Consider the following 25780-nt stretch of genomic DNA (forward strand, 5'->3'; position numbering starts at 1 on the left):
GCCTGCTGCGTCCTTACCTTTTTCCTAGGGTGACCCCAGCCAACTTGATCAGGTCCCTCATGCAGGGGGTCAGAAAGATGGGCTGCTCGTCACTGTCCCCAGCCTCATCATAACTCTCTACTTGTTCTACCACAAACTGGGCGTGCCGAAGGAGAGAATCCTCTGTGAATCGATTCAGGTTGAGCACAGAAGGAGGAACAGTGGTCTTTAAGAAAAAGATCAGAAGTTTCTCTTAGGCTTAAGAAAAACCGTTCTAATCAAACTGAAAAGCGGTTTCTGATTTTAGACAGGAGTTTTCTAGCAACATCTGTGCCGCATGTAAATAGGCATGAATCTCGGGTTGCGGAGACCCTGAGCCCCTCACCTCGATCTTATTGATCAAGTCTTCATAGGTGGAGTCTGGGTTGCTCTGCAGGAACTCAACCACAATCTTACTTATGTAGATCTTCTCCTGCATCACACTAAACAGCGGCGCGTACTCTGGGTTGGGATCCATCAGAATGTATTCGGCAAAAGCTGAAGTAAACCGCAATTTTAAAAAGTGGTCTGAATCTGATGGCAGCTATGATGGCCAAAGGGCAGGGATGAGTCTATGAAGACTATGGGATAGTCTAAAAGTCATTCCATATGCACAAGTCAACAAAACGCAAAGGACATTCGGAGTTAACCCATTCAGAAGTGGCCTAAGACAGCTAGGGAACGGAGGCGCCTGGCTGGCTCAGTCGGTGGAACATGGGACTCTTGATCTCAGGGTTTTGAGTTCAAGCCCCACACTGGGTGCAAATATTACTTAAATAAAATCTTAAAGAAGGCAGCTAAAGGGGCACCTGGCTGGCTCAACCAGTGGAGCACATGACTTGTGATCTCAGGGTTAAGAGTTTGAGCCCCACACTGTGTGTCAGATAAACAAAAATTTTAAAAAAGGAAGAAGACAGCTAGAGAATGGGAGACTGGCCAAGTGGCCTTATTTGGGCTCCTCTCGTTTTTGGAATTCAGTCGGAGTTTGAGCTGTAAGAATAGGACTGGCACTTCTAACTGGAGGGCCAGCTGTAACCCCTACAAAAAAGTCATCCTGATGGTTTCGTAATGGAAACCATCCTAATGACATGGTTCCCAAATAGTCACAAGTTAGTCACGTGCCATTCACAAGAGGCTGAAACATCCCACCCAAGCCCAACCAAGCCCAGGGGAGGACAGGAACAAGGGCCCCTTTCCGATTCCATCACGGTCCACAACTGGCCACACACTTACAGGTGCTGAAGCCAATGAGCGCCTTTTCACCTCCATCAAAGCCAGTGATCCACCATTCATTTATGGGGCCAAGATTTTTGCCATTAACACCACCTAGGAAAAAGAAAGTGTCCTGAAAAGAAATGGACTAAGAACTATGACTCCTATCAAACCCCAGAAGGGCCAGTGGCACTCTGAGTGCCCCCGAGGTGACTTCTCTTGTCAGCCAAACTGGGCAGTCCTCAGAGCCACCAGAGTGAGTTTGCTAATAGCTGTTCACAGCACAGTCTCAAGCCCTAACTTTAAGGGACAGTCGTTCCAACTGAATAGTGCTTTGCAGGTAAGCTTTGTTTTTAAGATCTCTGCCCAAACATTACCTGGAACGTTCCACTGACCTTCAAGAGACGGGTCATCATCGTAGATTGGTTTTGCTGAACCGGAAAAGAAGAGCTCAACGTTCTTTTCAATGAGACCAGTGTCGATCGGGCACAGGTGACCACGCTTACAGTACACGCTAGACAGGCGACAGAGAGCAGTTACCAGCCGACCAGTGAAGGCAGGCAGAAGTACACAATCAAGCTCAGACCCAAGGTGACAAGACCGCGTGCAAGTCCTAGACGCTTAACCTTCTCGGCTGTCAGAACACTTCATTGGCACAGTGTCCTCACCCAGTTTCTACCCAATTCTCCCACCTATGCATCAAGAGGATCTTGATGTCTGCAGACCTAGGCATCTACAAAGGTGACACCAAGAAGTCAGGGAGTCTTACAGTGGGGTGACAGGAAACCTCACAAGGGATCAACGCACTACTGCGTCTTCCTTCGGCACACTGCTATCGGACAAGCACTGGCTTCTCAGACACATGCTGCTTACGGCTGTGGCCACCACCTCGATGTAGCTCCAAAATGCTTTCACTGCCCACAAAGAAAACCTTCTCTCCATTAAACAGTCACTACTTCCTATTCCATCCCCGCCCCTGGCAATCCCCACTCTGCCTTCTCTGCATTTACGCATTCAGTGTTTTATACATGCTTAATGGCATAGGAACTTCACCTTAATAAGCAGCACAGTAAGACCTATTACCTAACAGCATGAAAACAGATGTAAAGATATGGGAAGGACATACTTCCACCTCATTTGGAGGGTTAAATCTGGAGTTTGAGGGCATCCATCCACAGTCCTACCACCCAAATGTCAAACTTCAGAAGAACATGAAATCAGGGTGTGTATGTGTGTGTCGGGGGTGGGGGGTCTTTCTGCTTATGGAACCGCTCGTGTTGGCCCCAAAGAACACCTTCCGGGCAAGAAGTACCATCCCGTGGTGCAAAGGCCCAGGCGGGCAACCCAGAATCCGCAGGTCTTGAGAGCACCACCCCCCATCACACTCCCACAGCCTAGGCCCTTGGAAGCCAGAAATCCTCATCCTGAAACCGCACAGAACTTCAGAAATGCAAACACGAACACCCTGAACTGAAACCCCCACCATGTGCCAGGCATGGTGGACAGACACGAACATCCTGAATTGAAACCCCTACTACGTGTCAGGTATGGTAGATAGACACGGGTCATCTCTCTGCCCTCGGGACGTAAGTCCAGTGGGAAAGATGGACACATAGCCAGGGAGGGGAGGATATGGAGGACCCACAGAAGGGGAGGATACAGTGCCCAGCCTGGCAAGCTATCCACAACGACAGGGAGAAGTTCTAAGTCCTAGGCAGAGGCAGGACGCACTAGTTCACAAAATGGACCCTGCCCAAGACTGCTTTCACCTGCCACTTTCAGCCCAAGTACCAGAGGTAAACAGAGGCCCTAAATAACTCCGGCAGTCCGGCTACAATGACACTATCCCTGCGAAGCATGTCCTTAGTGCCGCCTCCCCACCCTACGGGAAAGGGTCTACAGCAGACCCTCTCTCAAGGAGGAAGCCAAGAGACCCCCAAGCTCTGACATTCCTGACTACAGCAGCCCGGGCTCCAGCTGCTGCTCCTCTCCCGAGCCTCTGTCCTGAGACACGCAACAGGGCGGCACGAGGGCATGAGCATCAGCCGCATCAACACAGTAGATTTCACTTGCACCACCAGGCAGAGGTTGGGCCAGGCCCTGGGGGTCACTGGTAGGTGGACAGCATCTCGACACAGAGCAGGATCCTGACGGTGTTCGAGAGGGGGATACAGCCAACCACCAACCACAGGGAGTATGAAATGTGCCGCAGAAGAAACACGCTGGGGATCTTGTCTCGGGGCAAGAGAACCCCTAACCTGCTGTAGGGCAGGGGTGTTAGGAAAGTGATGCCCACAACAGGTATGGTAGAGGAGATCCACCCCACGTTTTCCTCAGGGAGGGAAAAAGCACCTGCTAAAGCAGGTGAAAGAAACAGTGGACGCGTCCTGGAGCCGAGCCATTCCCCACAAAGAAATAAAGTGAAGCCTCAGAGTAACTGCAGCCCCAGCGAGGAGCAGAATGGAGCACAGGGTGCAGAACACGGGACTGCGTACTCACAGGCTTGTTTGAGTCTTGCCAAAGGCGCAGTCCAGACGCCAGGACCTTCACTCCAGAACCTCAAGGGCCACTGTCACAGCCTGTGCAGCCCTGCTTGGTCTAGCCCCCTCCGGGGCCCTCTGCTCCCGCAACTCTGGCCACACCAGCCTCACCACTGAGTCCTGCACAGCCAACAGGAGCCCACCTCGGGGTCTCTGTACCTGCTGTTCCCTCCAGCTGGGGTGTCCTTCCCCAGCTGTCCCCTCGACTTACGCTCTATGCCACGAAGGGTTCTGCTTGAGTCACTTCCCTCTGTCCCAAACACACTCTCCCAGCCCCTCTCTGCTCACCATGCCTTTCACATGTGCCGCGGTTACTACCACCTGACACGCAGAACTTAGCTTCTGCCCCCAGGAAAGCAGGGACCCACGGTGTTGTACCCATAACACCTAAGTCAGTACCGACCTAGCACATGGTTGGCCCTCATCTGGATGAAAGAGCTTCAGGATGCGTACAGACTGAAGATTAGACATGCACGGTTTTAACAACCCACACAGCGGAGATCTACTACACTCCCACCATCTTTGGGGCTCTGATCCAGGAGGCGTTAGCAACTTGAGAAAGGCTATGGGTCAAACGCTAAAGAACCTCGCAAGGACATCAAGAACTTCGGCGCCTTCAGGAAAGTGCTCTATTACAATGAAGCAGAAGCGTATGTGTTACCTAAAGCAGGTCAGTTTGTGTTGGGGAAGGGCCTCATAACTCTCGAAGCCAGACTCGTTGGCATCGAAGATGGAGAGTCTCTCGTTTGTCAACAGCTGTGGCTCATCCACCTGAGAGACAGCGACCGTTAGGCTGAGGCAGAGGCAGAGGCAGAGGCAGGAAAGAGAAGGCTGGAAGTAGACCCGGAACTTACTGCGTCGGGGGGATGCTGTTCGTACTTCAGCTCGGCATCGTCCAGGTACTGTCCACACTGAACACACCGCAGAGGATTGGGCTGGGGGCACGAACACAAACAGCACTCAGAGGGCCGGCTCTGGGCAACCCCACCAGCGCCACAGCGCCCGTTTTACTCCCAGTTGTGGGTTTACCTTGGAGGACACCACGGTTTTGGTTCGAGCCATTTTTTTCTCCGTTCTGAGAATAAAGCAGAACATAGTTTGTGTGTTTTTAATCCTATAGGAACATGTGAAGCTACCCAAGTTACACCTAATCTACTGACACAGGTGAGCACCAGCTGCTGCCTTGGAGGGAGAAGTGCCAGGTCCTCGGTGTCTCTGTACCACAAGGAGGGGACCTGCCTCACGCAGAATTGGAGCGTTTGGGTCCTGAGCTCACAGACTCCATAAGAAACAAAGCTAAGCTAAGGCTGCTCTAGCAATTCATTAAAACCCCTTCATCTTTTTTTCTAGAAGGAGAATCTGAATATGATCCGCTTTGTACCAAGACAACAATAAGTGCTTACGGTTCTTTGGATGTAGTTTTGCGTCTCTTCTCTTCCTAAATGGAGAGAAAAAAAGAGGGTACAAAAGTATTTTACAGCTGGACAATGCTCCAGAATTTCATTTTTTACATTTTTTAAATATTTACTTATTTTTGAGAGAGAGAGAGAGAGAGAGAGAGACCGAGCGTGAGCAAGGGAGGGGCAGAGAAGGAGACACAGAATCTGAAGCAGGCTCCAGGCTCTAAGCTGTCAGCACAGAGCCTGACACGGGGCTCAAACTCACGGACCATGAGATCATGACCTGAGCCGAAGTCAGATGCTTAACTGACTGAGTCACCCAGGCGCACCAATGCTCCACAATTTTATATACACAGTTATCACAAAACCTAGTCAGAGGCAGAGAGGAAGAGAGTCAAAGGACCAGTGAGGTCCAAGCCATCTCCAGTGTCTAGAGTCTTCTATTCAAAATTCTTATAACTAAAGACTTCCTTAAGAGACTCCTAACAAAAACCATTAAAAAAAAAAAAAAAAAAAAAAGCTTAGCTTACCCGTACAAGCAGTACCTCAAGGCAAATAAACAACTGATGAGGGGTCTATGGACTGAATTAAGTCCCTCTAAAGTTCATGTTGAAGCCCTAACCCCGAATGTGGCTGTATTTGGAGAAGAGGCTTTTAAGGAGGTGACCAAGGTTCTAAGGGTGGCCCTAATCCAACAGGGCTGGTGTCCTCTTCAGAAGGGGAAGGGACACCAGGCTCCCTCTTCTCCCTCCACACTCACACAGGAAAGAGCCTGGGAGGACGCAGTGAGAAGGCAGCCGTCGGCAAGCCAGGAAGAAAGGCCTCACCAGGAACTAACCCTGGCGGCACTCTGATCTTGGACTCTGAGTCTCCAGAACTGTGGAAAAATAAACGTCTGTTGTTTAAACCACCCAGAGTGCACCACTGGATTAGTCTACCATTAAAAAAAGAGGAAACTTCTTTCTAGGGTTATGTTCGGCGAATGAAGGAATGAGAGAACTGTGGACTATCACCACTTTGCAGCTCCCAGTGAAACAGATTTAAGCAATGACTGTTACAAACATTAGGTGAGAAGCAGAGAGACGCTTTACAATGGATGGATCAGTCTTAACACCATAAATAGACAACTGTGCCTTCCGGTGTGACATGACAGGAAGCACCTGGCACCCCCTCAGAGTCCACTGGGCAACAAAGGACCTGCATCTGGTCGAGCCCCCAGACCTAACCATCAGTCTGTAGGAGACAGGGCTGGAGAGAGGTTTAACTCAAGGGGGGTGCAAACAAAACACCAGGACCCAGAAACTCTATGGGTAAGCCAGTTCCCTTCATAAATTGCAAGGCAGATGAGGGGGTAAGACTCTGGAGGAGACAGGACAAACAGAAACCAAATTCACTGTATAGGCCTTGTTTGGGTCCCGATTCAGAGTCCCCGTTGTTTCTTTTTTCTAGGCAGGGAAATCTGAACAGACTAGACCTTGACATTGTATTAATGATGACCTTGTGGGGATATTTAAGAAGAGAGTCCTTTTATAGGAAGTTCTTGTGTAACTGTCTCAGTAATGTCAGGGATTTGTTCAGCATCACCCAGGGGTGAGGGAGGCTGGGAGAACAGGCAGGGACCGACTCAAACACTTGGCCATGAGCGGAGAGCTGTTGCAGGCCGATGAGAACACGAGGCCCTCTGCCCTATTCGGCCTACTTCGGGGTATGCTCGAATGTGTCCAGAACCAAAAGTTTACTTAAAAAAAAAAAAAAGTCACTTTGGGATGTAGGAAACAAAGGATTAAAAAACAAGAGCTTACCTTTTCATCCTCATCTTTTTCTTCAGAAACTTGTGGTTTTACTCTTTCAGGTTCTTTTTCTTCAGGTCTCCGTTTGGCAGCTCTGTTAGGTAAATAAACATATGCCAGATCTTTGCTCAGAATAACCCTATTGCCAACTCACATCGAAAACAAAAACTAATGCCTCCATACTGAAAAGCAAAATATTCAGAATATATCTGGGTAAGATTCTTTCTTCCGATCCAATAAAGAAAGCCCCTTGTCACGGTGGCTCTAAAAGGAGCACTGATAAGTTGTCTGAACTCCAAAAGCAGCCCCCATGACCCCTCCAATGCGGGCCAAGCGAGAAGTGCCGGGAGGGAAGGGACCCACAAGACGTGCAGGGGTGGCACGGCCACCCAAGTGGCAGAGGAGGCCCAGCTTAGTTTCTTATCCAACCCCGCCCGAGCGGATCCAGTCTTCTGAGCACATCAGCACCTCCGTGTAAACCTCTACATCAGCACCGATCTCTAGAATGGTAATTTCAGTAACGAAAATTACACAAAGCACAGCACAAAGGCACAAGCATTTCAACCACTTACAGATCTTTGGGTTGACTTCTGGGTCTCCTTTCATCCTGCAAGGGTGAAACAGGGGTGGAGAGAGATAGAGGGGAAAAGTTAGTTTCTGAGAAAAGAGCAAGACCAAACTGAAAGTACCCATTAATGATCACAGCGCCGTGAAGCTGGAGAACAGGAAATCTACACAGGCCTACAGGGTACAGAGGAGACTTCACATTTTAACTCCATTCCCTAACCCCCTACAAGCAAGAGTTGGCCAGGACTGGGCAGGTGGTTTCTATAAAGAGCCAGAAAATATTCTCAGATTTTGTAAGGCTCGTGGTCTGTGTCACAAGTACTCAATCCCACCATTATAACATAAAAGCAACCAGAGAAAACACAGAAGTGAAAAGGCACGACTGTGTTCCAAAAAAATTTATAAAAATGGGCAAAAGGCCAGATTTGGGCCATAATTTGCCAACTCTGTCCCAGAAAACCTCATTGTAAAAGGGATTATACCCATGTACCTTAAGTTGGCCAAATGCCTATACTTCCATTTGTCATCTGGTCAGAGGTAAAGATGTCATAAAGAAAGGTATCGGGACAGCAGGAAAAACAAGGACAAAACTTAGCAATCTAGCATGGAAAATTAAGAAATAAAAGAATTCCCAACTCCGTCACCAACTCCTTGTTATATATAAACAATCTAGTGTCTTCTGAGCTTAAATAACTTTCTGATAAATTTATTGAGCTTATCTTCATAGATTAACAAGTCTGTTAGGTTTATTAAAATAGGAGAGCCGGGGCGCCTGGGTGGCTCAGTCAGTTGGGCGTCCGACTTCAGCTCAGGTCATGATCTCACGGTCTGTGAGCTCGAGGCCCGCGTCGGGCTCTGTGCTGACAGCTCAGAGCCTGGAGCCTGTTTCAGATTCTGTGTCTCCCTCTCTCTCTCTGCCCCTCCCCTGTTCATGCTCTGTCTCTGTCTCAAAAATAAATAAACGTAAAAAAAAAAAAAAAAATAGGAGAGCCAACAATATTAGAAAGGGTCAAATGTTTGATCCTTCCATCTCTTTCTACCATGAGGCAAGAGCTCCCGCCAGTTTCTGTCTGCAGAGAATGAGTGGTCTGACACCATCACTAGGATCTCTGTAGGGGGCCTGGCAGGGATTCCAGGCAAGTGCCGACAGCAAGATAAGCAATATCTGGACAGAAAAGGTGAGAGACAGTTAAGATGGCAGAGCATGCTGGAGGCGACACCAAAAGGGTCAAACGCCACGGAACAAGAATGGATGCCTGTCGCCAGCCAGGTCAGAAGTAAGGAAGTGCATGACCCAGCAAGTCCGTGACCATGGGCTCCACCATCTAAATCTCAAGAGACAGAAAAACCAGACGATCCTGGGATTATCCCAGTTGGACTTCTCTTAGACAGGGACCACGCGGCTTATAGAGCTGGGGAGTCCTGTGCTGCGGCCCCCCAGTGCACGAACCTCCCCTCCCTGGAGTTCAGTCAGCGGGACCGCCCTGCAGATGACCTTGCCATCCTGCACTTGTACGAAGGCCCAGCCCCACTCCATGCATAAAGTTGCAGAGTTTAAGTATGTTCACTTAGCTGAACGGGGGAGGCTGGCAGGACGGGGAGACCTAGACTCGGAACTTAGGAGGCTGGCAGAGCAACACAGGTGTGGCTGGCGCGTCCGAGGGGAGGATCAAGTGCAGCCAAACGCGCACACACCTTCGTCAAGGTGCACACAGGCCCTGTCCACCGTTACAGGGAAGCAGACCACTGTACACACAGACACGAGACAACCACCAACCCCTATGAGGGGGATTAGGGAACTTTCCCAGAGTCGCCCCGTGGGGAGGTAGGGCTGGATTTGAACCCAGAGCCCTGCCCCACACCATGTGTCCCGACCAAATGGGAATAGAAGAAAAGTGGAATTTAAGAAGCAAAGATTCAGTCTTTACCCTCTCGTCTCCTTCATCCGTTTCGGCCTGCACTCCTGTTCTTCCTTCTCGGTCCAGCTCCTCCTTCGACTTCAGTTTAGGTGTTCTGTCACACAAAACCGGACACATCCACGCAATCAGTTCGGGGAGGCGGACACCACTGCAAGCACCCCCAGTGATGGCTTACAGTCTCCTCCCCGGACCCAGAGCATGGACTGCCTTTCCCAGCTGAAGGGCAAGTCTTCCCTATAGGAAGCCCGAAAGCCATTTATTACTCCAGAACTTATGATCTTCAGAGATGCCATCAACACTTCATATAAATGAAACAAACAGCTTAAATGAACAGTTTAAAACAAAATAACCTCCCCCCCCACACACACACACACAAATAGGACTCCATCGATTTCCTGTAACCTGATGGGAATTCTGCCCACAGAGGCAGAAGGCAAGTGTCTGGCCCAGAGGTGGACCCCATGTGGGTTCACGACAGCCGGTCGGATGTGTGACCTGCATCAGTAACCGTGGAAAGCCGACTAGCCACACGGGATCTTCACTTCCGGGCTCTGCCCCTCCGTTTGGGTGCTCTGCCCACCCCTAGACACAGGCCCGGTCTCGACATTTCCTCCAGCCAACTGGATGCCAACAGAGACTTGAAGTGCTCTTGACCTCTGTCCTCGCACTCCGCCACCGCCACAAAAGCGAGCCCGGGCTGGCCAGGTCGTCCCCATCATCTCCACCAAGCCTGGCCAAGATCAGTCAACAGACACCAGGAGGCAGACTTGCAAGCTCAGTAAATGAGGTCTTAAGCCACTGACTGAGCTTCAGCAACCATAATTACCCAGCATCCTCACAGCCAACGGGGGAGGAACGCAGCAGCTCATTTGATGCCCCTTCTCACCACCTCACAAACTACGTGTTGAATGACCACCACTGAGGAAGGGCCTCGGGTCAAGATCAGCTGAGCTCAGCCTTCACTCCCGGTACTCCGACCTTCCCCAAGTGGAACCACCCACACACGTAGAACTTACGTACCTAATGCTCTGCCTAACCCGTTATTTTTACCAGAACACTTATTTTAGCGATTTTCACACTAGGAAGTACAAAGGCATGTTAACTATACTTACGGTTCTTTGGTTTGACTTCTGAGCCTCTTTTCTTCCTAAGAAGGGGGTAAAAAAGAAACTAGTTAATTTTCCCCCATTTAGCCCTGATCTTTCCATTGTTCTATGGAAACAATACCTAAACTGATCCTACAGTCTAGCTGGTGGGAGTAAATACAATCTATCTTCAAGATAGCAAGGTTTTTTGTTTTTTGTTTTTTGTTTTTTTGGCGGGGGGGTGGTAAGTAAGCAGGAAGTTGCAGGATCTAGGAGTTCTGTAATCTAAGTGCTTTGCCCCCAAACCCCTCTATCACACGTCATGAGTACGTGTGGACGACCTCACAGACAACTGGCTAACAGAACTAGGAATCTATAATAAAAGCATGAAACAGGATGGCCCACTCTCAGCAAGTGCTCCGCCTCAAACACTGATGACGATCGTTCTGAACCCAAGTTTAAAAGAGCTAAACACACCTTTGTGGAAAAGGTCCCAAGTGAATTCGGCCTCAAACTCCACATTTTGTGAAGAGACCACAAGGGTTAGTGATGTTAAGAGAAGAAACACACTGAAGACCCATCTACTGCAAGAAGAGGTACTGGGAGTCTGACCACAGGCAAGGAATTTCAATCCTGCCCAACGCGCCCTGAGGGCAGTTGAGCAAGCCCACTAGAACTGCCTGTTCCCAAATGAGCTGGAGTATAACTGCTATCTAACTAGTATCAGGGTAGGAGAGGTGATCGATTAAAGGCTAGCTTTATACCAAATGGTTCTTCAAGAATGGTCACTCAGTTGATCCCCAACTAGAGCAATAACAGACACCCATCCTTTACCCTCCATTCAAGTTTGTAAGAAACTTCTAGATATTTTGAGAGAGAGAGAGAGAGAGGCACATGCATGCGGGGGAGGGACAGAGAGAGAGGGAGAGAATCTTAAGCAAGCTCCATGCTCAGCACAGAGCCCAACTTGGGGTTCAGTCTCATGAACCTTGAGATCATGACCTGAGCCGAATTCAGGAGTCAGACACTGAACCACCTGAACCAGCCAGACGCCCCAAAACAGGACCCAATGTTGCCCTGTTGCCGGTGGCTGCCCGTTAGCCCTTCTGTCATATAGGACAACACTGTCCAATGGTAAGCTTCCCATTATCAAACCCCCATTCCCTCCCCTATCCTCTCCTCGAGGGGGTTCAGGTGGCACATCGGTCTTTCACAGAACCTTAAATTCGGAATGTACAAAGAAACTGGAGGTCTGAGGAAGACCTGGGGAGATCTGGTCTGATCGCCACGAAGAATGCAACTTTAGGGCCACCTGGGTGACTCGGTTGGCTGAGTGGCTGATTCTTGATTTCAGGTCAGGTCATAATCTCACAGCTGGGGAGATCAAGCCCCACGTGGGCTCTGTGCTGACAGCGTGGAACCTGACTGGGATTCTCTCTCTGCCCCTCCCCTGCTCGCATGCTTGCTCTCTTTCAAAATAAATAAACTTAAAAAAAAAAAAAAAAGAATGCAACTTTATATCTGGATGATGCTATAGAATTTCAGCACCCCTTGTGTTTGAAAGTCAGATTCCCACAAAGACTTGGTGAGCAAGGGAGGCAGATGGGCAGGGGCACAGACTGAAGTTCTGTCACTGATGGAATAGCAGAAGGTCCAGCTGCTCCCCAAGCCTAACGCAGTGTCCTTATCACGAAAGCCACACAACCCCCCTTCTGGGTAGAGAATCACAGAAAAAGAAGTCTGAAAAGCATTTTGACTAAAGTCAAGGTCATTTTGATCAGGAGAGAAAGTCCTTTTGTTCCTACATGTGGCCCCCCTCCCAGTGACCCCCTTCCTGAAACCGAACAGGGACTCCAAGTAAAGTACAATGGACAAACTCGGATGTGACCAGGCTTTACTTTTTCGTCTCTTTCCTCCTCTTCTTCCATGTGTGTTCCAGGTCCTACTCTCTCCGGTTCTTCTGCAGGGAGCGGTCTAGCAACTCTGTCAAGCAAAGTAACACACACCCCAAGGGTGACTTTCCCCAACCCCTCCCCTGCCAGCAGTTTTCCTAAGGTCCTCCTCTTCCTACCCCAGAGAGCAATCTCCATCTCAGAGGCCCTGAAAGGCACATACTACTTTAATATTTAATCAGACCTTTAAATCTGGTTCTGACAACGGCCGGTTCCCCTCAATTCATTCTTTGCAATGAGAATTCTACATGAATTAAAGGCTAATAATCTGACCCCAAATTCAGCATTCTTGAGCCATCTATGGTCGCCATGGCAACTCACAATAAAGCTCTTTAAAACTTTGCAGAAAAGTAATTTCGGTAATGAAGATTGCACACTGTACAGAACAGGTATATTAATCGTTCTTACTGTTCTCTGGATGTAACTCTCCGCCTCTTTTCCTCCTGTGTGGAGAGAAGGAAGACAAGAACGTTCATTTCAAAGAAGATCAACATGAAAAGCATGAGTGACAGTATTAAATACATTTGGCACAGTTAAAAATGGGGGGGGGGGGCTGGGTTTAAGGGAAAGATCTGGGTAATAAGCATCAGTCTGGTAGTGCCGTCCCACTACCCTCAAAACGAAGGAGGCCCAGGAGTTGGCCCAGCACATGCCCGCGTACCAGAGGTTTCCAGTGACGCTCTATAAAAGAATCAAAGATCCTCCACCCCCAGTCAGGAAGTCTTTAATATTAGGAAAAAACAAAATAGTAATTTGGGATTCACAGCAGGAAGTGAGGACACTAGCTCTTCCCGGACGAACACCCTGGTGTACCATTTCACACTGTCTGCCGTCTCCAGGGTATCTACGTGTATTTAAGAGGGATAGATATATTGCAGTGACGAAACAGATCTGGATCCTGTTTGGGGTAGAGGTTACAAGACTCCATACACGTGAGTGCATATACACACATGCGAAAACTGGTAAAATCTGAATAAAGTCTAGATTGTACAGCGAGGTCACTTTCCTGGTTTTGCTGAGGTATTACAGTTCTAGATGTTACCATTGGAGAAATTTAGGGAAGTACACAGAACCTTGTTGTATTCTATTATAGGCAACACATACACAAACATCTGTGGTATATGTAGGTGCATAGATGGAAAATTCTGCCTCCAGGCTGCCTTCAGACTGGATCTACACCAGCTCTTCCCTGAGTCTCCAGCCTGTTGGCCTGTCCTGCATGCTTTAGTCTTGCCAACCTTAACCGCAGGAGCCAAGTTTAAAATTAATCTTACACATACATCTTGTCTCTCTAGAGAACTCTAATGGTAGATTTCATACTAAGTCTCTTTCTCGCTCTCTCTCAGACAACATAGAGGAAACTGATAAATCCTTGCCTCTTCCCCGCTCTGGAAGGTCAGGAGGAAGGGAGATCTATGCACCAAACATCCTTTTATACTATTTAGAAGTTTTACTAAATGCATGTAATACCCATTTTTAAAACATAATAAGTTCTCGTAACTTTAAATGGACTAAAAAAGATGATCCCTGTATGAGGACTTATGTGACAAAACTATCTGACACTGCTGGCTGGATACACCAAGTCTTATCTAGCATATTGTGACAATGTTCTTACAAGCCTTCATAAACAAAGCCTCCCAGGCCTCACACAAACTGCCAGTGAAATGGCAGGTTTCTTGAAAAGCCAGATGAAAAGGGTACACGAGCCTTTTAAAAGGTTAGGGTGCAAGAAACCACTCTAAAACAGGTACATGTGGAAGAGAGCTATTGATATTACAAGATCAAGCCTGTTCTGTCTGGAATGCTTTCTCCTAAGAGACAAGAGACTTGGCCACTGATCTGAATACATGGTTCCCTCTGTGCCTCAGTTTCCCACTTAAAAGCAGGTAACCTAAACTTAACTATAGACATCAGAATAAAGGTCATGGACAGTAACATGTGGTTTCTTTTTTTTTTTTTTTTTTATGTTTTTTTTTTAACATTTATTTTATTTTTGAGACAGAGAGAGAGCATGAACAGGGGAGGGGCAGAGAGAGAGGGAGACACAGAATCCGAAACGGGCTCCAGGCTCCGAGCTGTCAGCACAGAGCCCGACGCGGGGCTCGAACTCGTGGACCGTGAGATCATGACCTGAGCCGAAGTCGGCCGCTTAACCGACTGAGCCACCCAGGTGCCCCTACATGTGGTTTCTAAAAACAGAATCCATGGGTCTTACAACAGGTTGTCAAGCCTACCTCAAGGAGAGTGGTAGCCCAGTGACACTTGATACCCCTTAGCCCAGTGCTTCTCAGCCAGAGTAATTTTACCCCTCCCCCCAATTTGGAAGTGTCTGACGATGATTTTTGGTGGTGACAACTGAGAGGGGAGAGGGGGATTACTACTGGTACCTAGAGAGTAGAGGTCGGGATGCTGCTACATGCTATAAACCACAGGACCGCCCCACCGCCTCCACAGCAAAGGATTATCTAGCCCCAAAAGTCAGTAATGCCACGGTCGCTCTATCAGTAGCAGTAAGGCATTTACTACCCACACATAAACCTACAGACTTCCCTTCAACGTACATAGCTAATCCTGCAGCAAAATCAAAAAGAAAATTGAGGGGCGCCTGGGTGGCGCAGTCGGTTAAGCGTCCGACTTCAGCCAGGTCACGATCTCACGGTCCGTGAGTTCGAGCCCCACGTCAGGCTCTGGGCTGATGGCTCGGAGCCTGGAGCCTGTTTCCGATTCTGTGTCTCCCTCTCTCTCTGCCCCTCCCCCGTTCATGCTCTGTCTCTCTCTGTCCCAAAAATAAAATAAAAAACGTTGAAAAAAAAAATTTTAAAAAAAAAACAGAAAATTGATGTGCGACCATCTGGTATTATCTAGGTTTGGGCCTCAAGTCACAAGGGAAAGTACCATCACAGACTAACATCTTCTGTATCAAAGACACTTCAGTAAGCCACTGGTTTTCTAACCTATGAGGTCTAAGTAGCATTATTACACTACATATAGCAACTCTAATGCTCTACTATTAGACAAGTTGGATGTGGAAAAGGAGCTAAGGACGGCAGAAGCAAATGCTTTATTTTTTTTTTTTAATTTTTTTTTTTAAATGTTTATTTAAATGTCACGTAATGTTTAAGTTTTATTAAACTTAATAAAGAGACAGGGCATGAATGGGGGAGGGGCAGAGAGAGAGGGAGACACAGAATCGGAAGCAGGCTTCAGGCTCTGAGCCATCAGCCCAGAGCCTGACGCGGGGCTCGAACTCACGAACCGTGAGATCGTGACCTGAGCCGAAGTCGGACGCTCAACCGACTGAGCCACCCAGGCGCCCCAGAAGCAAATGCTTTAAACATGTCACAGCTCGGGGTGCCTGGGTGGCTCGGTCAGTTAAGCACCCGACTCTGGATTTTGGCTCAGGTCATGATCTCAGTTTGTCAGATCGAGCCCCACATTGGGCTCTGCACTGATAACACAGAGCCTGCTTGGGATTCTCCCTCTCTCCTGCTCTCTACCCCCTCCCTGCTCTCAGTCTCTCAAAATTAATTAATTAATTAATTGATTGATTGATTAAAGTTTTGGGGGCACCTGGATGACTCAGTTGGTTAAGCATCCGACTCTTGAGCTTGGCTCCAGGTCACGATCTCATGGTTTGTGAGTTCAACCTCTGCATCGGGCTCTATGCTGACAGTGCAGAGCCTGCTTGGGATTCCCTCTCCCCCCTCACTCTCTGCCCTCCTTCACTCTCTCTCAAAAATAAACATTTGGGGCACCTAGGTGGCTCACTTGGTTAAGCATCCAACTCTTGGTTTCAGCTCAAGTCATGATCTCATGGTTCATGGATTCAAGCCCCAAGTCAGGCCGCAGCAGGCAGCGCATATCCTGCTTAGGATTCTCTCTCTTTCTCTCTGCTCCTACCCGGCTCACACTTTTTGTCTCTCTCAAAAATAAATAAACTTAAGGAAAATAAGTAGCACCCAGGTGGCTCAGTTGGTTCGGTGTCCGACTCTTGATTTTAGCTAGGGTCATGGTCTTGTGGTTTGTGAGTTCGAGCCCCGTGTCAGGCTGTTCTGGCAGTGCAGAGCCTGCTTGGAATTCTCTCTATGCCCCTCCCCTGCTCTCTCTCTCTCTCTCTCTCTCAAAATAAGAAAACTTTAAAAAAAATACATTTTTTTAAAAAAGCTTTAAAAAATAAACAGGGGCGCCTGGGTTGCTCAGTCGGTTGAGCATCTGACTCTTGGTTTCAGCTCAGGTCATGATCTCACGGTTCCTGGGTTCGAGCCCGCATCAGGCTCTGCGTGGACAGCATGCAGCCTGCTTGGGATTCACTTTCTCCTCTCCATCTCTCTCAAAATAAATAAGCCCAAAGAATAAAATGTCACAGTTGATGGCCAATCTTGTCAGCTAGAGAAGTAAGAAAGCAGACACAGGAAGTAACAGACTCTGAAGTTATGGGGCTGCCTTGTGAGTAGCAGGGGCCTGTGGAGCCCTCAGGCCTAACTGTGACATACTTCATACTACCCAGGTCCAGGGACAGGTCCTAACACCTTCTTGGTCACTTCAAGTCCATTTAGATAGGTCAAGTGTAAAGTCAGGGCTACCAGCAAAATACCAAAAGAAGGCAGAGTAAAGAAACTTGATAATGTCAGCCCTACCTGGTCTTTTTCTTCCTCAACATGATCATCCGATTTCGCTTTTTCACGCTCTTCCTCAGGTTTCCGTTTGGCAGGGCTGACACAGACAGGAAAGCCGACCGTTAGCTTCACCAGACCCTAGACCTCCACCAGGCATGAGAGGACTTGTATTCCTCCCTACCAAAGGCGGCCTCTTTAAGACAGACTCAGGGCATGGGTGCCTTCTTCCCTCCAAGGAAATGCCCTCACTGCCAGGATATCGAAAGAGGCTTTAACTCTTGAGTGACGGGTTAGAAGCGCACCACTTTGCAAACCTAAGAAATCATGGAGCTAGACATTGATCAACAGCTGCTGGCATCACAGAAGAGACATCACATGCCTCTGATGGAAAGACGGCACCATCTGTGAAGAAGTCTCAGAAAATGATAGAGCTGGAATCTGATCCAACTTCTAAACCTAACTACCAGTTTACGAGAAACAAGACAAGGAAGACATTAACCACCAAAGGATGCAGTCAGCGAGACCTAGAAACTCTATTGGACAAGTGAACTAATTTCTTCAAATAAATGGCAAGAAAAAAGGAATCTATAATTTGAAGGGCTTAAAAACAAATCAAGTAAACACAATTTGCCACACATGGGAAAATACAAACACTGGTTACATACTTGATAGTAAGGAATTGTTATGCTTTATAAAGTATGAAAATATTAGAGTTAGTCTTTTTAAAAAGATAAAACATGTTTGCTAAACATTAGTAATTCTAGAAAAATATGAATAAAAGGTTAAAAAAATATTTTATCATCTAGAAATCTACATTTCTGAGATGGGTTTCAAATGACATCTGAGGGGGTGTCTGGGTGGCTCATTCAGTTAAGCATCTGACTTCGGCCCAAGTCATGATCTCACAGTTCATGAGTTCAAGCCCCGCATTGGGCTCTGTGCTGACAGCTCAGAGCCTGAGGCCTACTTCGGATTCGGTCTCTCTTCCTCTCTCTCTCTGCACCTCCCCCACTCATGCTCTGTCTCTCTCTCTCTCAAAAATCAATAAACATTAAAAAAAAATTCAAAGGACATATCTGAGATGGGTTTCAAAGCAATCCAGCTGGGGGAGAGTTTACAGACGAAAAGATGGCCAGCTGATAACTATGGCCACTGGGGGACAGGTACTTGGTGTTCATTTTACTGTCCTGGCTAGTTTTGTGTATATTTGAAGGTTCCTATAAGAGTAAGTAGACAGGAGGTCTTGAGAAATGCTCTTCGTGAATATTTAATTAAAAAAACTGCAAGATGAAAACCTATGCAATGTGGAAGTCAGAATTGCTAAATTAGGGGCACCTGGGTGGCTCAATCAGCTAAGTGTCCAACTCTCGATTTTGGTTTAGGTCATAATCTCATCGAGCCTCACATCAGGCTCTGCAGACAGCATGGAGCCTGCTCAGGATTCTAGCTCTCCTTCTCTCACTCTGCCCCTCCCCCACTGTCTCTAAATAAAACTTAAAAAAAAAAAAAAAAAAAAATTGCTACATTATACCCTAATTCCATTCCTGTTTTACCAGAAACAGTTGGCCCCAAGAAAAGGCGGTGGTCGATTCATTATATACTGACCCCCTTGAGAAATGAGATAGGATGGTGGTCTGCCTGGTAGTTTGCCTTGTAATCCTGGGGCTAGATGAAACTTCAGCTGTTTAAAGAAAAAAGAAACAAAAAAAGCCACTATGAATAAAAAAGTTCACAGAAAAGGTGCAGTTCTTTGGCATTACCAAGATAGCACAGAGAATCAGGTTCTGAAGATTAAGTACCCTTCTCTTGTTCTAACCAGGAACAGTCTTGATAAAGGTAGCAATTAGCACCTGCCAGTTTGCTGAGCCATGTTACTGGAGCTCTTATTGGAGGGGCCAGACCCTGAACCAGACAAGGAAACAAACTCTCAGATCATCAAAAGATAAAGTGGCCAAGAACCCAACCTGCACTCAAGTCCCATGCTCTTTGAGTTTTAAAAATTCCAGAAGTTACTTTGACTACAAATTGGGAAGGAGTCTATACATTTAGCTTCAATAGGCATAGAACTTAGAAACAATAATATTAATAACTCCTGTTACCTTATACAGCATGAGTTTAGCTGTTTTGGGATCTAATGCTCGATATTTGGTTAAAGAAAAAAAACTGAAGAAGTACAGCATATACATCTAAGCTAGTTAGGAGGTATAGACAAGAAACAAACCAGGAAGTACCGCCCCAGGGGACCTATGGCTCCAAGTCTGGTACCGTGTAAGGGGACAGCCAGTCTCCACCAAGATGAAAGGAGTCAAGGGGTCTTACACTTTGTCTCTCCGTCCGATTTGCTTCTTCTGGGTGTGTAAAGTTTGGAAACAGGCTTGGGGGATTTGTTTTCCTCTGCCATTCCCACTCTGCGGTCCTCACCACTTGTCTGGCTCCCGTTTTCTAGACATCCATTCACTTCCCGACTGAGAGCATGAGCTCCATTCTCCAAGGATAAATCTTTATTTAAAAGGGATTTGACTTTAGCCAGGTAGCCCTCCTATAGCAGGAAAGGATAATTTAAGTAGCAGTGAATGCAAACACGTGGCAATAAGAGAATAAGGAAACACGCATTTCCTTTATAACTATTGGGTAACAGGGAGAGCTGGGGAGGATTCTGCCTCCCTGGTCACACAGGAGTTAACACGGGAGGGGATGTTTCCTAGACGCCAGGATGTCAAGAAGTGACTTACCTCTGATAATTCTTCTTTATGTAATTTGGTTTCCAAGTCACATAACTGATTCTTTATTTCTGTTTGCAGAAATTCATGCAAGAGATTCAATTTCTCCTTCACACATTCCTAAGGGAAGAATATAGGTTTAGATGTCCTCAAACACCCGAGTTACTAACTAATGGACTAATACACAGATAATTAAGCTGCCTGATCACAAAATAACCGAATGGCAGGAAACGCTGATTCAGCCTTAAAAAACTGAATATTCACAAGACACGTTTGTGATGGTACAATGTGATCTTAACAAATGTATCTCCAGAGTGGTGAAAAATGAAAGGCTAGATGTGGGACAGAGACCTAGAACAGTGTTTTAGGAAAAACTGCGCTTTTGAGGAATAAGACCAGGATAAGTTACAATTCAGAACTGATGGTGTGGAACCTAGACTGGGAAACTTGTCAATGAGTTACCAAAAATGAACCAAATCAGCAGCACATTAAGAATAGTATCTAGGGGCGCCTGGGTGGCTCAGTCGGTGAAGCGTCCGACTTCAGCTCAGGTCATGATCTCGCGGTTCATGAGCTCAAGCCCCGCATCGGGCTCTGTGCTGACAGCTCAGAGCCTGGAGCCTGTTTCAGATTCTGTGTCTCCCTCTCTCTCTGACCCTCCCCCATTCATGCTCTCTCTCTGTCTCAAAAATAAATAAACGTTAAAAAAAAATTTTAAGAAAAAGAATATTTAGGTTATCCTTGAAACTATGGGGATAAGCCAACTCCAACTCAAACTTTTTATGAGCCACAGGGGCACCTGGGTGGCTCATTCAGTTGAGTGTCTGACTTTGGCTCAGGTCATGATCTCCTGGTTCAGGAGTTCAAGCCCCACATCAAGCTCTGTGCTGACAGCTCAGAGCCTGGAGCCCGTTTTGGATTCTCTGTCTCTGTCTGTCCCTTTCCCACTTGGGTGCTCTTGTGTGCACGCTCGCTCTCTCTCTCTCTCCCTCTCTCTCTCTCTCTCAAAAACAAACGTACGTGAAAAAAAAAATGCTTGAGGCACAAAGTGTCTGTCAAATAATCACATTTGGTAATAAAATTTAAGGTGGGGATTACCTTTTCTGTAAGGCTATCTCTTTCCAAATCTTTGAGCCTGTGGGAAGAAAACAGGGGAGAAAGAAAGGCTGTTAAGCAACTTTGTTTACTTTAAGAATTAATACCACAGTTTTAAAGAACTTCGGAAATAAACTGGATATATATGAGTGTTAGAAAAAATATATATATATATGTGGTGGTTTTCTCCTCCTCCTGAGGTCCTCAAGTCCTGCTAGAATGCCTACAAAGTCATTAAGAAGGCACATGCAACCTGAAGGAGGTCCGCCTCTTTAGTTTTTCAGTTTTTCTTCTTCACTTTTTCTGAAGGTGAGGGGCTAGAGGAGTTTGAGAGAACAGGTGCTATTTCCAAAGGAACTGGGACAGTGGAAGCAGCCCGCACAGTTGGGGTCCTCCTGTTCACTGACTTACAGGTGGTCTCCCTCTAGTTCTTCTGGCAAGACCCCAAGGAAGGGCACACCACAGGGTGGCCAGCGTTGGAGTGAGTAGACCAAGGCCACAAGATGCTGTGGGGAACAGCCAGCTAACATTCCCAAAGGCTGGGGGGATGTGGGGAGGGGGGGTAGGCAGCATTCTAATGAGGAATGTAAGCATTGGGGAAGTAAAGGCATCTGGGGCAGCAGGGGCGCCCACACTCAGAGGCAACAGATGGGAGTGAGAAGACTGGCTGGCACCTCACCAAAGATCTCTTCGTTTCGAGTGTCTGTACCTAATCTCTTAGGAGTGCACACTGGTCAGGAGTTTGGCTAGAAAAGCACAACCTGATTTGATTATTGAGGATTAGCGTCTTGCCTTTTTTTTGGGCGGGGGGTGGGGGGGGGGGCAGTGGCAGGAGAGAAGAGGAAAGGAGCAAGAGCAGAAGACACCAAGGAAAGAGAGAGGAAGAAACAAGCTGTGGTTCCTAGCCCGGGTGCCAGCTGTAGACATGGGAGGAGAACAGGTCTAACCAGCTTGGTTAGCATCTGTCACTGGAGAAGAAGTACCCTGTGCAGGGACCAGGCCTTCATCATCTCTGAACCCTCCCACTCAGCACCTGTACAGATGGCATAACCCGTTATCTATCACCAGCTGAAAGGGCAAGAACAGGGCTCTCCCAGGCTGGTTTTTCCAAGGGCAAATGCGAGCAGCAAAACCAGGAATGCAAGCAACAGGCTTTGCTGGACTAAGGTCATACAGTGGCTGCTCCAAGTGCATGTGGACCCCGCCTCTAGCCTTGATCCCCAACACATCTATGGGTCCCTGTTATGCCAAGCCCTATTCCAGGCAATGAGTTGGGTAACTGGATGCAGGGACTGCCGGGCAGGGACCTCCTGACCTGGGTGGGTCAGGAAAGGTCTTTCTATAGTATAGACAAGACTGACTGCAGATATGGTGACAGTATATCCTATATATATTATACACACACACACACACACACACACACACACACACACTCCTTGCATGTAACCCCTTCCAGGCCAAGTCATTCTACTTTTTTTTTTTTTAATATGAAATTTATTGTCAAATTGGTTTCCATACAACACCCAGTGCTCATCCCAACAGGTGCCCTCCTCAATGCCCATCACCCACCCTTCCCTCCCTCTCACCCCCCATCAACCCTCAGTTTATTCTCCGTTTTTAAGAGTCTCTTATGGTTTGGCTCTCTCCCTCTCTTTTTTTTTTTTTTGAACGTTCATTTATTTTTGAGACAGAGAGAGACAGAGCATGAACGGGGGAGGGTCAGAGAGAAGGAGACACAGAATCGGAAACAGGCTCCAGGCTCTGAGCTGTCAGCACAGAGCCCGACGCGGGGCTCGAACTCACTGACCGCGAGATCACGACCTGAGCTGAAGTCGGCTGCTTAACCGACTGAGCCACCCAGGCACCCCTCCAACCCCTTAACCCCTGAGCCACCCAGGCGCCCCCTTTTTTTTTTCCTTCCCCTCCCCCATGGTCTTCTGTTAGGTTTCTCAGGATCCACATAAGAGTGAAAACGTATGGTATCTGTCTTTCTCTGTATGACTTATTTCACTTAGCATAACACTCTCCAGTTCCATCCATGTTGCTACAAAAGGCCATAATTCATTCTTTCTGATTACCAAGTAGTATTCCATTATGCATATAAACCACAATTTCTTTATCCATTCATCAGTTGATGGACATTTAGGCTCTTTCCATCATTTGGCTATTGTTGAAAGTGCTGCTATAAACATTGGGGTACAAGTGCCCCTATGCATCAGCACTCCTGTATCCCTTGGGTAAATTCCTAGCAGTGCTATTGCTGGGTCATAGGGTAGATCTTAAAAATTTTTAATTTTTTGAGGAACCTCCACACTGTTTTCCAGAGTGGCTGTACCAGTTTGCATTCCCAAGTCATTCCACTTTCAAAGTAACCCAGGTTCTGGGAGAGCCACATGAGAATAGCTACACAACTCTGTATGCACAGCCAGAGGTACACATCCCACTACAGGAATGGAACATTGGACTTCCCAGTCATCCCACTCACAAAACTGTGGCAACACACAGCCCCTTGATCCTCAAGTCAGGCATTAAGAACAATGCTCAGCTGCCTGTGAAGCCCATCAAAGTACCCTCTTCACCAATGCTGACAACCCCTACATCTGGGCACGAGACAGATCTGTGGGTCTAAATGCTGTTGACCTCTCCTATGAACTGGGATTGTCTAGCTGGGCAGAGAAAAACCAAAAAATCTTCAGAATACCAAAAATGTCATGCCCTGCGAAGACTGGATTTAACCTGTCTGGCCCCAGAGAGGAAGGTTAAGAGCCCAGGGCAGGCACTGAGGAGCCAGAGTGTGGCAAGGAGGAAGCTGGTCAGCGCACCTCCCCTGACACCCAGGCTTTCACCGGAGAGTCCATCCCTTCCCCGGCAAAACCACACATCTGCTTTACATTCAGGGCCGGAGGATCGGAAAGACGTGAAGGACCAGGTAGAATACTCAGAACGGCAGCCATGTTATGAGATAAAACTTTAGGTCCCTTCCAGCCCAAGATCCCATGATTCATTTCTAGTTGCTTCCCTCATGCAGTAGTCCTAGAAGGGAAATAAAAACATATCCAGGTCCCTGGGTGGCTCAGTCAGCTAAGCGTCCAGCTACTGACTTTGGTTCAGGTTGTGATCTCACGGTTCAGGAGATCGAGCCCCACGTCAGGCTCCACGCTGACAGAGTGGAACCTGCTTGAGACTTTCTCTCTCCCTCTTTCTCTGTCCTTCCCCTGCTTGCATAAGCACACTCGTAAATAAACAAATACATTTTAAAAACGTGTATCAACAACGGAAGGAATAAAGCAAATACAGTTCTGAGGGCTTCTGAAGAGCAAAGGTCTAAGAACACCATCAGGAAGGACTGGCCCAGGGGAGTGGAGAGGGCTCAGTGGGAACGGAGCAGGGAGACCTGCCCAAACAGGGAGCTGGCTCAGGGTACACCCAAGAAACCCACACAAGTCAGGCTAGTGCCAGTCTGAGGGAGGTAGGCAACACCAGGCTAAAAAACTGATATTCTTCCATAGTTACACCACTGAAGGAACCATGGGGGGAGGAGGAACCCAAGACATCAGAGCCATGTTTTAAGAAAATTAATCTGGCAAAAATACATGATGTAGATTAGACAGGAAGAGATTACAAGATGTTAAATCACTCCCTAACACCCTGAAACTAGAAATGCTGGTCTGAAACAGGATTTAGCAGCAGGAATGGAGAGCACGCTAGTGAAGTTACAAGAGGCAGAATTAACGGGAGTTTTGTAACTGTCTACGTGGCAGTCGGGGTAGGGCCATCTGAGACAGTATCTGTGGTAGGCAGGATAGTGACCCCTCCCAAGAGAGATGTCCATGCCCTAATCCCCCAGAACCTATTAATATGTTGTCTTACCTGGCAAAAGGGACTCTGCAGATGTGATTAAGGTTAGAGCCTTTGAGATGGGCAGATTATCCTGGATTAGCCAGGTGGGCCCAAACTAATCACTTAAATCCTTAAAAGCAGAAAAAAATCCCAGCTGCATTTCGAAAGATGTGACTACAGAAGGTTCAGAGAGAGATGTGACAGGAGAACCGGCTTTAAATATGGGAGGAAGTGGGCCATGAGCCAAAGGATACATCACCTCCAGAAGCTGGGCATGGTTAGAGCCAGCAAGAGAAGAACGACCTCAGTCTTACAACCGCAAGGAACTGAATTCTGCCAACTTGAAAGAGGAAGCAACAGATTCTCCCCTAGAGCCTGCAAGAAAGGAATGCAGCCTGTGGACACTTTTGCATCCAGGGAGACCCAAACCAGATTTCAGACCTATAGAACTGTTAAAACAGATGTATGGGTTATTTAAGCCACTGAGATAACTAGTTATGGCTGCAACTGAAAACGAATACTGTATCAGAAATTCAGGACAGGGGCGCCTGGGTGGCTCAGTCGGTTAAGCGTCCGACTTCGGCTCAGGTCATGATCTCACAGTTGGTGGGTTCGAGCCCCGCATCGGGCTCTGTGCTGACAGCTCAGAGCCTGGAGCCTGCTTCAGATTCTGGGTCTCCCTCTCTCTCTGTTCCTCCCCTGCTCATGCTCTGTCTCTCTCTCTCCTTCAAACATAAATAAAAACATTTAAAAAAAAAAAAAAAAAAAAAAAAAAAAAAAAAAAAAAAGAAATTCAGGACATTTTGGTAGGGAAAAAGTAAAAAGGCCAGGAGTTTGAGGAGTGATGGTTCAATGAATAGCAGCTCTCTAGATGGCTATTCAGCAGCTAGAGATTAAAAGAGGCTCTCCTGAGAGAGATATCAAAACTGGATGTCGTCCTGTCCTGCTGACAGGCCCAACTGCTACACGGAAGTCCTAGGACTAGGGGAGCCTGGGTGGCTCAGTCGGTTAAACAGCCAACTTCGG

General features: G+C 47.5%; 1 protein-coding gene across 4 annotated transcripts in view; it reads right to left on the reverse strand.

Annotated features, from left to right (window-relative positions):
- The window catches only part of DNMT1 (DNA methyltransferase 1), a 47703-nt gene that overhangs the window by 17063 nt on the left and 4860 nt on the right, over positions 1–25780 (reverse strand). For 3 of the 4 annotated variants that reach the window (XM_060630184.3, XM_060630185.3, XM_060630187.3), the window contains exons 2-20: positions 20918–20954; positions 19832–19939; positions 19419–19638; positions 18705–18780; positions 17121–17196; positions 12892–12926; positions 12430–12514; positions 10559–10593; positions 9456–9540; positions 7533–7567; positions 6973–7054; positions 5174–5208; positions 4800–4845; positions 4625–4705; positions 4432–4541; positions 1626–1744; positions 1252–1344; positions 365–516; positions 18–205 (exon numbers count right to left, since the gene is read on the reverse strand). In XM_060630184.3, coding sequence (XP_060486167.3) covers positions 18–205; positions 365–516; positions 1252–1344; positions 1626–1744; positions 4432–4541; positions 4625–4705; positions 4800–4845; positions 5174–5208; positions 6973–7054; positions 7533–7567; positions 9456–9540; positions 10559–10593; positions 12430–12514; positions 12892–12926; positions 17121–17196; positions 18705–18780; positions 19419–19638; positions 19832–19939; positions 20918–20954 — 1698 coding nt within the window. Of the gene's footprint in view, positions 1–17; positions 206–364; positions 517–1251; positions 1345–1625; positions 1745–4431; positions 4542–4624; positions 4706–4799; positions 4846–5173; positions 5209–6972; positions 7055–7532; positions 7568–9455; positions 9541–10558; positions 10594–12429; positions 12515–12891; positions 12927–17120; positions 17197–18704; positions 18781–19418; positions 19639–19831; positions 19940–20917; positions 20955–25780 lie in introns of those variants that run through there. The other variant, XM_060630188.3, reaches the window with a different exon arrangement.

Source organism: Panthera onca, chromosome A2 (genome assembly GCF_046562875.1).
Source record: "Panthera onca isolate mPanOnc1 chromosome A2, mPanOnc1 haplotype 2, whole genome shotgun sequence".
Taxonomy (NCBI): Eukaryota; Metazoa; Chordata; class Mammalia; order Carnivora; family Felidae; genus Panthera; species Panthera onca.